This window comes from Cibotium barometz, chromosome 13 (genome assembly GCF_041138505.1).
Source record: "Cibotium barometz isolate CiBa-2024 chromosome 13, ASM4113850v1, whole genome shotgun sequence".
Lineage (NCBI taxonomy): Eukaryota > Viridiplantae > Streptophyta > Polypodiopsida > Cyatheales > Cibotiaceae > Cibotium > Cibotium barometz.
In genome coordinates this window covers 45,755,652-45,769,487 of record NC_141058.1, presented here as the reverse complement: position 1 = coordinate 45,769,487, position 13,836 = coordinate 45,755,652, and the positions used below count along the sequence as shown (strand labels likewise).

The 13,836-nt window shown below is 40.0% G+C and overlaps 1 protein-coding gene across 1 annotated transcript; it reads left to right on the top strand.

Moving 5' to 3' along the window:
* The first annotated feature begins 5,167 nt into the window (after positions 1 to 5,167).
* LOC147632741 (citrate-binding protein-like) lies at positions 5,168 to 6,786 on the top strand. The gene is made up of 2 exons (XM_086806913.1): positions 5,168 to 5,406; positions 6,305 to 6,786. The coding sequence occupies exons 1-2, from the start codon at positions 5,170 to 5,172 to the stop codon at positions 6,761 to 6,763; spliced, it is 696 nt and encodes a 231-aa protein (XP_086663039.1). The 5' UTR covers positions 5,168 to 5,169; the 3' UTR covers positions 6,764 to 6,786.
* Positions 6,787 to 13,836: the final 7,050 nt, after the last annotated feature.

The following is a 13,836-nucleotide window of genomic DNA, read 5'->3' as shown; positions in this document are numbered from 1 at the left end:
AGATTCGTTGGGATGGTAGAGATGCGCAGGCTCATGCCTTGATTGCGCTGTCTGTCAAACGTACCATTATCCCACATATTCGCTCCTGCAGGACTTCTAAGGATGCTTGGGATGTACTTGCCACATTGTATCAGGCAAGAAATGAGGCTCGTGTTGCTTACCTCCGAAAACAGTTGGAGAGTGAGCATATGAACGAAGGTGATTCTATGGATAGCTTTTTGACAAAGATCAAGGATTTCAAAGAGCAGCTCATTTCTGCAGATGAAATCCTGTCAGACAGTTCACTTGTGCAGACTGTTTTGAATGGTCTACCAGATTCTTATCAGGGTTTTGCTTCCACTCTTCGCTTGATGATGAAAGGCAATCCCAATGCCTTATCATTTGAGGAGTTGGTTTCTGTTTTGCTGCAAGAAGACCAGTCAAGGCAAAACAGGAATATTATGCGTGTCGCAGATCAAGCTTTCGTTGCTAATCAGAGAAGCGGGAAAGGTAAAGCAGGCTTTTCTTCTAGTAAGCAGAAATCTGCAAATGCTGCGCAACCAAAGAAGGAAGACAAAGATGAGAAGAAGGGTGACAAACAGAAGACATTTTGCAAGTACTGTAAGGGAAATGATCATGTCATCAAAGCGTGTCCTAAGCTGGCTGCGAAAGAGGCTAAGAAGAAAGAGGCTGGTATGGCTGTTGCAGATGCCTCTCCTTCTAACAATGAATCTGCTAATGTTGTGCTAGATACAGAATGGGCATTCAATGCGCAGTGCAGTTATGACCCATCTTTGCATGACACATGTATGTCTGCAGTAGATTCAGATGTATGGTACTTTGACAGTGGTGCCACTAAGCATATCACCTCGCAGCGCAGTTTATTCACTTTCCTTGAGTCTGCTCCCACAGGGAATACTGTCACTTGTGCCAATAACTCCTCTTATCCCGTTGAAGGAGTTGGACAGATTGTGCTGAATGTTGCAAATGGCAACACCTTTACACTTTTTGATGCATTGTATGTGCCAGGGATCAAAAAGAATCTGCTGTCAGTCTCCGCATTTGCCAAAACAGGTTTGGTTGTAAAATTTGTGGATGACAGATGTACTGTTCATGATCTCTCTTGTGGTGACATCATTGTAGCATCTGGTTCACTATGTCGAGGGCTGTATAAGCTCAATATGGATGGCAAATGTGTAGAGGATTCAGCATGTGCTATTATGGATACGCAGGCTATTTCAAATGCAAAACTGTGGCATGCACGTTTTGGTCATCTGAATTTTGCAAGTTTGCTGCGCCTGCAGAAATCTGAAATGGTGTCTTCTTTGCCTAAGCTTGAGGCACCTGTCAAGCATGTTTGTGAGGGCTGCATATTGGGTAAAATGCAGCGTGCTTCCTTTCCCAAAGATGGATCAGTGAGAGCTGAACGCAGATTGCAGCTTGTTCACAGTGATGTTTGTGGTCCCATGCAAACTCCATCATTTGGAAACTACCTTTACTTCGTGACTTTCATTGATGATTTTACCAGGCATGCATGGGTATATCCTTTGAAGGCAAAGTCCGAAGTGTTTTTGTGCTTCAAACAGTTTTTGGTTATGGCTGAAAATGTGTCAGAAAGTAAGATGGGCACCCTCCGTTCAGATCGAGGGGGGGAGTATATGTCTTCAGAATTTAATGCATTTCTGGCTGAGCGTGGGATAAAACACCAATGTACAGTGCCGTATACACCACAGCAAAATGGTGTGGCTGAGAGAAAAAACAGGTCTCTCATGGAAATGGCAAGATGTATGGTTAAGAGTCAAAGTCTACCACATGGTTTTTGGCTTGAGGCTGTCATGTGTGCCACTTATGTACTAAACAGGTGTCCCACCAAAGCATTACAGGTTGTCACTCCATATGAGGCTTGGCATGGCCGCAAGCCATCTGTTGGCCATTTACGTGTTTTTGGTTGCCTGGCATATGCATTAGTGCCTGTGCAACATCGCAGAAAATTGGATGACAAAGCTGTCAAATGTATTTTTGTTGGATATAGTGCTGAGAGCAAAGGCTATCGTTTGTATCATCCACAGACAAAGCGCATTTTGGTTAGCCGTGATGTTGTATTTGTGGAAGATGCAGTTCAGCCCTTGGTTTCATGTACTAAGGAGACAGATATCAGCTCACGTGATGTCTATGATACATTGTTGCCTCTTTTCAGTGGTGCACAGTCAAGTGCAATATCTCATGAGGCAGTTTTTCAGCCTATGCAGGTTTTAAATGATGGCACAGATCAGCCTATATCTGATGCAGATGTGCATAATGCACTTAAGGATGAGAGACAAGAGATTGAGGGCTCTAGGAATATGCCTAGATGGCTGGTGCAGACTTTGCATGACAGCAAGTTGGATGCCCCTTTGTCTAGTCGCACTCGTTCTGGCTCTCATGGTGCCTCTTATGCGTCAGATTGTTATGCATTGGCTGTTTCTAGTATGTGCGATGAAAGTGAGCCTGTTTCATTTGATGAGGCACAAAGTTCAGAAAATTGGATGGCTGCTATGCAAGCAGAATACGATGCTATTATGAAGAATGGTACATGGTCTTTATGTGACTTGCCCCCTGGCAAGAAGGCCATTGGCACTAAGTGGGTATACAAATTGAAGCGTAAGCCTGATGGCACAGTGGATCGCCATAAGGCTAGGCTTGTTGCAAAAGGTTATGCTCAAGAGAAGGGCATTGATTTTGATGAGACTTTTGCTCCCACATGTCGTATGACCACTGTTCGTAGCATCTGTGCATTAGCAGCTCATAATGGTTGGAATGTACATCAGCTGGACATAAAGACTGCGTTCTTAAATGGAGATTTGCATGAGGAGGTGTATGTATCGCAGCCTCGTGGTTTTGTTCAAAGAGGGCAGGAAAACAAAGTGTGCAGATTAAAAAAGGCTTTATATGGTTTAAAGCAAGCTCCACGAGCTTGGTATGAAAAAATACATGCATATTTGACTGCACATGGGTTTCAGAATAGTCCAACAGAAAGCACTTTGTATGCTAAACGTATGGATGGTGTACATCTAATCATTGCTCTCTATGTCGATGACATGCTGCTCACAGGACCAAATGAGAGTCATATTGCTGATTTTAAGGCTGATTTGAATGCCTCTTTTGAGATGTCAGATTTGGGGCATTTGCATCATTATTTGGGGATACAATTTAAGCAGTGTGATGGAGGTATTGCTTTGTGTCAGACAAAGTATATTGAAACATTGTTGCGGAGATTTGGCCTTGAAGACTGCAAGCCTATTGCTACTCCAATGGAGACAGGTTTGAAGTTGAGTCTTCATGATGCTGGAGATCACTTTGATGTCACACTCTATCAGACAGCTGTTGGTTGCCTCATTTATGTATGCATTACGAGGCCAGACATTCAGTTTGCAGTCTCACAGGTGAGCAGATTTATGCATAGCCCAGGCATTAAGCATTGGCAGGCAGTGAAGCGTATCTTTCGCTATTTGAGTGGTACTCGGCATCTTGGGTTGTTTTATCCCAAGGGGGGATCATTGCCGCCAGATTTACATGCTTTTTCAGATTCTGACTGGGCTGGTTGTTATGACACACGCGTGTCCACGAGTGGTTTTTGCTTCATGCTTGGAAGCTCATGCATATCATGGTTGAGCAAGAAGCAGCCTACTGTGGCCACTTCTAGTTGTGAAGCTGAGTACAGGGCAGCTTTCACAGCTACGGTTGAGTGTGTGTGGCTCAGACGCCTTATGGCTGATTTGGGTGTTGGGCAGCCATCTGCCACCACCATCTTCACTGACAGTCAGAGCGCATTGGCAGTTGCGCGGAACCCAGTGTTCCATGCTCGTACGAAGCACATTGAGGTGCACTACCATTATGTCAGGGAGAGACTCTCTGCAGGAGAGATCAGTTTGGCTTATGTGCCAACACAGGATAACCTTGCAGACCTTTTCACAAAGGCTCTGCCTCGTGAGAAGTTCGAAGCTTTTCGCAAAGCTTTGGGCTTACTCCCTTTTGTGGATTCGTCCACATAGCTAGACACTTCCCTATACATGAGTGCTAGCTCTTGTTCACCGCATCACTCCAGGGGGGATTTGTTACCATATTATAGTAGTGATGTGTGTGAACACACTTAGGACCGCCGGGGCACTTTTTCCCTCACTAGGAGGTTTTTTCCCCCGTGCATTGTATATACGCCCATTATCTTCTAGGGCTTGTTATCTTTCATTTTTGGCACTCATAATACACTACTGTGTTGTGCTCAAGCTTCCTCATCTTCTTGAAGTTGTGTGTGCATTCCTGCAACCCTAATTCCAACAATTGTCTTCCTAAGCTGGTTATTGTTAGCCAGTCCAACCATGTGATTTCTTCAACACAAGTTCTTAGATCCAAATGGAGATTCTTGGTTGTGAGAGAGAATAAGTCCTTGCTCTAGATAAATACAACCACTTATTACGGTTATGCATGTGTGAGAAGTGTGTATATGAGCAAATACATGACGTAACCTAGAAAGCCATGTATGACAAGATCAAAAGTAATAAAGTATGATTTTTTAACCCTCACATGCATGTGTTACTTTACCAAATCACCCTTTTTCTTTAGATTCAAGAATAACAAGCAAAGGAAAAGATCATGGATATTTTTAGTCAATGTGAAGGACACATAATAGGAGTGCCAATATGTCCAAATGCATCTTGTTTTCTATTATCTTATAAAAATTTTGAATACAACTCTGTGGAGTTTATTGTTTAATTTCCGACCCCCCAAAAAAAAAGGCTACTGTAAAATAAGTGAGGTTACTTTCTTCTTTGTTAAATCATGCAACGGAGAAGCCAAGAAAGCAAAGTGCCGAATAAAATCGATGATTCTCACTGTTTTGTGTGATTGGGTGAAATTTGAAGACGATGTGGGTTGGAGGTGGGGAAGGGAGGGACCCTCTACACAAGTTGTAGAGAGGAAGGTAGGTGACCTTCCCCCCTTAGGAGTGCATGCAGAATGTGGCCATGGGGATGGGCACTACAAGTTGGATCACGCTCTCAACGATGGAGAGGATGTTATAAAATGTGGTGTAGGTGGAATCAAAATTGTGGGGGAATTGAAGGGGGGGTGAGTGGTTAGGATAAATATATACGAGCTTAGAGGGCTAAGCCTAAGGTTGGAGCCTAGGGTTAAAAGCTAAGCTGCGTGTTTAGAATGGGGATTAGGTTGGTTGTGTGTGTGTTGGTTGTGTGTGGAGCTGTGGTGTTTGGTGATCCCACCGATGGCTTCACGCAGCTCGCCTTCAGCTGCGAGATCCAGAAGCCCTACGATCTGGACGTCGCCGATCGCTTCGGCTTTGCTGACGGCGTGTACGACCTCTGGGTGTACGGCTCGGATCAGCCCTACATCCCAGACAGCCCCACCATGCCCCGCTCCGAGCTTAGGGTTGTAGTAAGCCCTCAACCTTAATCCCCGCCCTTAATCCGCTTCTTTTTTCCCCCCTTAATTAAAATAGTATTGTACTTAATGAATATTTCACAATATTAATCATCAAAACCACTATGATGTACTCTTGGGGATGTTCGGTTACACTAAGGTATAGCCTTAGCAACCATAGTTAATTGACTTGTCGAATTAAATTATGTATCTTCGCACTTAATAGCTAATTAATTAATAAGGGAAACTAATTTGACTAGGATGTACTCTTAGGGAAATTTCAGTTACACTAAGGTATAGCCTTAGCAACCAATAGTTGACTTGTAGCATTATATCCCTTCGCAATTAATAGCTTTAAAAGGAGTAGCCAAACTTAGTTACACTAAGGTGTAGCCTAAGCAATCAATAGCTTATAAATAAGTAGGCAATTTCAAGTGGGCACCTCCTTTTTTTTTTTCTCTCAAATTGGAACTCCTTCCTGAATAATCTTTGGAAGTTGTTCATCTTTTGAATAATTCTACGTAGCGAATAATAATAATATTATAATAATAATATTATTATTATAATAATAATCTTTGGAAGTAGTTCATCTTTTGAATAATTCTACGTAGCGAATAATATTATAATAATAATATTATTATTATTATTATATTATTATTATTATTCATCTTTTGATTATTATTATTATTCATCTTTTGAATAATTCTACGTAGCGAATAATAATATTATAATAATTATTATTATTCATCTTTTGAGTAATTCTACGTAGCGAATAATAATATTATAATAATAATAATAATATATTATTATTATTATTATATATTATTATTGTTATTATTATTATTATTATTATATAATAGTATGTAGTTGTTGAGAAGAGAATTATTGGGACTAATGGATTGGATGGAATTAGGGTTTAGACTACAGCAACGGGGTGTGGCAGTTCGAGGGGGATTTCTACGTAGCGTCGCCGATAACAGGCGTGTGCATAATGCAAGTGTTTGGCGGCACACCCAACACAGCAACGGCCATGCAACTCCGGGTGGTAGACGGCAACCTACTGCGGCACGGGGGAGGCCTACCCCCCACGACGATTGCATGGGGCATTTACGACCGTTGGATCCACCTCAACGTGATCCATGACGCAGATGCAGGCTACATTCAGATCTTCATCGACCGGGTTCTCCAATACTCGGAGGACAACAATAGTTACAAGACTCACTATTTCAAATGTGGCACTGCTTTCACCCAAGATAACCCTAGCTCTTGCCTTGAATCTAGATGGAGAAACATTGCCGTTTGGAAGAAAACTAGCCAAGTCGAAAGAGAAATCCCTCTCGTTGGTGCCACTGCCTCTTGTTTCCCTCAATAGTAGTAGCTCTCCCCTAAGCTTTCATGCATTCTCAATCTAGGTTTAGCCTAAGTTTTCATGCATAAGTAGCTTCTCAATGTAGGTTTAGCCTAAGAGCTTATCATTCTACTTACTATCTCAATATTGAAACCACCACTATCTGTTTTCCTTTTGTTTCCCTTCTCCCCACCCCCACATACCCATTGTAATTACTTTAGTTTTGTGAAAACAAGAATTGAATTTCGCATTTCACACTGTTCTCTTCTTGTTCAACCCTTGAAATGATCCAAATAGTTCAATATCATTTTGCAGAGTAACGTTTGAAATAATCCGTTTAATGGAATCTCCCTTGTATTTAAAAAGATTGATGGCCTTTTCAAATTCAAATGATAAAAAACTTGGGATCTCATCAAAGTGTTGTTCAAAGTAGTGTGGCTTTCCCTTTCAAACTGTAATCAAAATATTATAATGTAATGTTACACCTTCAAAGAACCATTGTAAAAGATCTAGATATCACCGCAAGTTCAATGTGCATGTTACAAGTTTCTTTCTTTTTTTGGCATTGGACCAATCATTAAATGCAAAATGCTAACTCTATACACTAACACTTTTGACAAAGTATGTGCTTGAAAGACACTTGCTTTATTTCAAAGAAGTAGCACATCATATTTATACACATTACCAACAACTATAAGACTAAGAATTTTCTATGTAACTTTTCGAAAAAATGATTCTAAACTTTTGTATTTTAAAAGTAAGTATACGTACTCATATTCTTAGATACCTCACTCTATTTTATTATGGTTTTAGTTAGCTTATGTTTTATAAGGCTCATGCTATGAGGAAAAACCATGGTTGAACAACTTGAAACATAGACCTTGTTTAGACACCAAATAGTGGCCTTAGAATCATTGGATGATATTGTCATGTCTTACATAATGCTAGATAGATTTCGAGTAAGTGGAGACCGTTAGCCAAAAAACAAGATGTAATGGGATAGGTAGACTTTAGTCTTGGACATTTTGTTCTTACATGATTGCAGGGCCAAAATGAGTCCCAAGGTAAAACTTGAATGTTCGTGAGATATAGGATAGCTATATAGCATTTGCAAGTAGACTTTATGTCTTACATAATGTTAGATAGATTTTGAGTAAGTGGAGATTGTTAACCGAAAAATGAGATGAACGGGGTAGTTAGACTTTACTCTTTGACACTTTGTCCTTACATTAGAGGGCTCAAATGAGTCCCAAAGTAAACTCAAATGTCCGTGAGTGATGGGCAATTATATAGCACTTGTAATTTGTTTATGGGTTAAGTCTACACTATGGACAATGGCATCGATTTTGATCGTGAACCTATAAGCAGTGGTTTCCCTCCAATATCGAGGTTATATAGATGCATTATTAGGCCCATCACTATATAGTTTAATAATCACCATGCTTACCTTAGACCTATACTCTTACGAGTTCTAACAATTGTATAAGCTCCCTTCATGAGATTCTCGTGGGAGTGCATGTGTATTCGTGTTAACCCATTCCTAGGGTTAACAAGAGCTACCGCCATTATCTTCCATCAAGGAGTCGAGGGTAGATACACCAAAGAGTCATACATTCAAGATATGAAGCAATGGTGTCCAAAGCTACAACTTGGACAGGTGCCCGTAATGGTATAACGGAGTATTTATGGCAATTCTCGCTTCAAGAGCATGTGGTAGGAAGTTAGGATGAAGTCCTAAGTGATGTACTTAATGGATATATTATGAGAGTAGTCATTGTAATAGCATTAGGCCTCTTATGAGCCTAAAGTGCTCGGCCGGCCACAGTTTAAGTGAGTGTGAACACTTATGGCCATGTATATAAGTGAATATCTCTCATAATACAAGATACTCTCCATTTGTGCAATTGAGTCTTGCTCTTTCTAATCCTCTTGCTAATCTATGTCCCTAATGTATGCTAGTGTGTGTGTGTGTGTGTGTGAGTGAAGTGAGGTGAGAGGAGGGACGAGTACCCGTAGTGCAACGCGACGGTGTGACAACGTTCCGCGGGAGGCACGGTGGAATTGCTTCTCAAGGAGTTGTAGAGCTTGGAGACCTCAAGGGTTACGAGCTCGGTTATTGGAAAGATCCTCACGACAGTTGCAGTTCACCAGGTAATCTCTTGTTAGATGTGTTTCAAGGGGGGTTAGGGTGAGCCATAACATTTTTGGCGCCACTATCGAGGAGCCATCCCTTGGCTTTTTCCATCGTTTTTCCTCTAATCTACGCATTACCCATTGTCCATTATCTTGATTAATGGTTTCTCATGAAAAAGATGTGGATTTGATGGTGATTTGTGTGTGAATTGGTGTAGAATAGCTCTCTTTTTTTATTTTTGTAAAGAATGTTTTTTGCTTAATTTGTTATTTTTGTTGTTGTTAATGTGATTTTTAATGTTTGAGGCCTTGCACATAGTTTGTATTAGGCTTAGTTTGCATCCATTGCATCAAACAAGGCAATAAAATGTAATTTTTAGTGAATGTTAGCTCTCTCTAGTGTTAAACATAGAACTAAAAATATTAATTCTAGCTTAATTGTGTGTTTTTTATTGAAACATTAGGAAAAAAGGGAGCTCATTTTGGAGCCTTTTACGGTTTGGAAAAATAAGCTCTCAACCAATCAACAGAGGGCCAACGTAACGTTGGAAATTCACAAAAATAAGAGAAAATAGATAAAAGAAACAATACTTTATGTAGGTACAAGCGTGCTATATTAATGTGGACATTGGATTTTTATTCTCACAAGATCTTTGGACATGAAGATAGAATCTAGTCTAACATTTTCTCTCTCACAAGGGCCTTCCCGCTTCCACCTTCCTTTGAACTTTAAAATGTTGTGATGCCTTTCCTTCGAAAGGTCTACCATTCTACACCACTGCCTCATTGTGCAGCAGCCTCTTCTTTTCCAAAATTGCTCCCTTGATCCTCTTTGGCTTAGAGTAAGATGTTTCTTGTCAACTGTCTGTCTGCCCACTTTCTCTTTCTTGAAACTTCACTTTGTTATCTTGTTTACATTACTTTGCTGTTGTTACAGATTCACAAGGTCTCCATGGTGAATAAAAACTATGGCATGAAGGCAGAATTATACCACACATCCTTACCCCGTCGACCTGCTTCTTCTATTTCTTCAGTAGAGAATTCAAGTACAGTCAAAAGGGAAGGAACTTGGAAAAGGTTTAGTGTTTTGAAAGGATCATGGGTGCTCATGCAACCTAGCAAAAGAAAGAGACCCCAGACAAAAAACATTTTCTTGGCGTCATGGAAGGGAAGAGTACGAGATTTTAAAATCACCAGAGGGAAGATATCGGTGAAAGAAGTTTTGATTTAGAATGTGTACATGCATAAAGAACTTGTCTTGCGAGACTATCCAAATGATCTTCCACAACAACACATGCCTAATTGTATATTTTTCTATTATGGTTTTGTTCTTTATGAGGTGTATGGATTTTTAAGATGAATCTTTCTTTCTTTGCTTATTGACATTCTTGTGTTATTTTATTTCAGATTTATATCCTTCATCGTATGAGACATGGCAAAACATGGATTGTATTCTGGGATTTATAGATGTTTTGCATGGATCGATAGGAGAACAACAATACCAAGGTTGATGTGCAACAGAGCTAGCTCAATCGGGTATATTTTTTACTGATCATTTTTATCAGTTGTTGTTGCTGGACAATGCTAACACACATGGTGTGTTAAGAAAACAAGACCTTCCGGCATGGAATTTAGTGGATTGGCCTCTCCCACATTTTAGTGTTACAGAGGCATATAGGGCCAAGCTTTTCAAAGAAGTACAGAAAGCTCTGAGGCCCAATATTGCCACAAGGATAATAAAAATTTCTTTATGCATGCCTCTTACAGTTTTTGTAGACTTGTTTAATACCTTTCCAATTAAGGTTTCAAAAACAATGTTCACAGTTAAAGCAACAAGTCTGGCATGCATGCCACAATTTTTGGATAAGGGTTGGGATAAGAAGACATGTAGTTCAGTGTTTTGTGAGGTTGTCCAACCTTCTATGCAACTGAAGTACATGGTTGCATCACAAAATTTTATTTTTTCTTTTTATTATAAGCGCAGTTGAATGCTAGGCACAAAACTAGTCCCAATGGATCAAGATGAAGATTCTTTTGGTGCAAAAAATAAACTTCTTGATATTGATGTTGTTGAGAATGGTGATGTGCTAGTCAATATCTCATTAAGACAATGTTGCTCCCTAGCTCAATTGCGCAATGACATTCTGTTTGAGACAGAAGGTTCTATTTCAAAGGACTTTTTATTTATCTACAATAATAAGAAGGTACACCATCTGACTTATCCTAGTCTCATTAAGCACTGCTATTAGTTTACTTTGCCCTATTGTTTCACATTGCTTTTTTGCAGGTGCTCAAAAGAAGAGAGAGTTCAATAAAATGCAAAGACATTGAAAATTTAAAAATTGAGATAACACAGACTCCATAAACAAAGGTATTATACTCAATAAAGTAAAATTTTGTGCAGAAGTGTTTAATTGTATATGTAGAACATATTCTTGACAACCATTTTCTATTTATCTACAGCCTGATCCAGAGGCTGCTCTACATGGTCCAAGCTCTCCGTGTATCATCTTTTTTTGGAGAATCTGTTTTCTGTTGCTCCATCCTGTCCTGTACAATCTCTTGGTGCTGCTCCATTATCTCCTCTACTGCCCCTGGAGCATCTGTTTGCTATGCTGCTCCATCTTCTCCTCAATAACATCAGCCCCAGCAGGTCCTTGTTCCTGTGGCTTCTCCTCATCAGCACTAGGTCCTTGTTCCTGTGGCACCACATCAGCATCATCTGTGTCATCAAGGTGTATGACACCTTCTCGGACTTTTAGAGCTCTCACCCAACTCGACAGTATAGCTGGTACAATAGGTTTGGGGGAGGCATACTTCAAAAACTTCCAAATTGTATCAGCTCTGAAACTATATACATAGTTTGAGCTGAAGCTATCTTCTCTCATCTACAATGGCATATGATGATTTAGAACACTTTGTACCAATATCAATTATTTTAAAGCTAAATGAAAATTATTTTTTCTTACAAGGTCTGGCTGTCCTATCTCAAAATAGGTTGAAAGTATATATTTGGCACTGATCAGCACTCTCCAGCCACCAGCTACTTGAATCATCTTGTTGTGGTGTCTGTACAGTTGGAAAGATATGTTAGAAACTGTTAACATCTGAACAAAACAAAATTATTCAATAGGTTCAAAGGCATAGCATGAAATAGACATCAGTAGGAGGGAATGACTTTCTACCTCTAAATTTATTGGCTCTATTGAATCCAAAAGATTGACATTAGGAGAACAGTGATCCAATGCATCTAGAAGCCTTCTAATACAACTGCAATACATATAATTCAGTTAGTGTGCATTAAATCAAAATAATGAAGTTTAAAGTTAAAAATAGCACACACACCACTTACAATTTCAGCTCTCTGTGTGTGTTTTTAAGAGAGTTGAATATAAAGCATTGCTTCTGCTAGATGTCAATAGAAGCAAAGCTCCAGTGGTCACTGCGTACGGAAAAAAGCATTAAGAAATCAATCTCAATCTTAGAGAAGAATCCCAAAAGAAGCAGTCACCCACATACCTGTTATGGTATGGAAGTAGCAAAACATCGATAACATCAAAATCCCAGTGTCTGAACCAATTGGAAATATCCATGGGAGTTTCCTTTGCATCTCTTAACTTGAAGGAAATGGCAGGATCAATAATATGAACTGTATGCTATACAGCGTGGTTAAGCCAGCTTCTCATCATGCTACATTGGACCAAACAATAATTAGGTAGGGTGTAAAGGAGGTATAAGAAGGATTGTTTTGCAAACAAATGTAAAATAAAAGACACTTACTAGAGCATTGCAAGAATGATAGCATCTGAGCAATACTCATTCTTATGAGCCAATGCTGCCAACAACAAGCATGGTTTTGTCAAGTCAAAATTATTCACTGAAGTTTCATCCTCAATATGGATAACTATGTTAGGACCCAGCTCCTGCAACCTTCTCTGTATCTGCAGCTCCCTCTGTACAGTCGCCACATCTATAACAGATTTGGATTCTTTTATTTGCTGCTTCAGTGACTCCTCATAAGCAGCTTTCCCTCTGGTGTTCTTTGAGTGGGTTACTTCAACAACCTTAACCTCATCTACCTTCAACTTTCTTGTAGGTGGAATTAATAATATGTCTCTCATCTTGATGTCCTGCCATTCCACAGGATGGGCCAGCTTGTCATACCTCCATCTCACTCTGGACAAAGTGTTGAAGTCTTTGGCCATCAGAGTTACCCTGTGAGCATGGGCTGCTACCAGCATTACATCTTCAAAATATTTCTCCAAGTAATCCTTTGCCATTTCCTGTAAGGAAAGAATGGCAGTCTTGTTCCACCTGAAACCAAGGTTCCAACTATCACATATGTCTTTCACTAGTCTCTGAAAAGGTGCCTTGGGGATTGCAAAGCCTATAGCTTTCTGTTGCTTCTTGATCTCCTTTAGCACACCTGCAGCATGTTTCAATCTCTTGGCCTTTTGCTGGAGCTGGTGATATCCTATACATTCCCTGATTGCATATGTCAGCATATAGAATTCATGATATATAAATTTCGGTTCAGGCAAAAGGAAGAGACTGGAGCAGAAAGCTGAGTCTTCCCTCTCAAAACAAAAGGAACCAGAAGAGGACAAATCTCCAGATTTGCTCCTATTTGACTTTCTTCACAAATGCAAGGCTCAGAGGAACTTCCACATATACCACAGTATTTTCAACAGGGAGTTCACTATGAGCTCTGTACTGGAGCATCACAGAGATTTTCTTTCAGACCATTAGGATACCTTCAAACAACTGACAGAGGCAGGAAGAATTGTGGAAGGTGAAAAGGTTTTTGTGCATATAAATCATATTGTCTCCATTGATGTGACAGGCTGAGGTACCATGTGAATAGAAGATTTGACAGCCTGCCTGAGGAATATAATTCAACTGTAACTTGCACACCAGAAAGTGTAGAGTGCTTGAGGAAACCATGGCATTCCTTATGTACATTG

Coding starts and splice junctions, on each gene's coding strand:
- LOC147632741 (XM_086806913.1), top strand. CDS start 5,170: ATGGGGATTAGGTTGGTTGTGTGTGTGTTGGTTGTGTGTGGAGCTGTG. Junction 5,407..6,304: donor GCTCCGAGCTTAGGGTTGTA/GTAAGCCCTCAA, acceptor GGATGGAATTAG/GGTTTAGACTACAGCAACGG.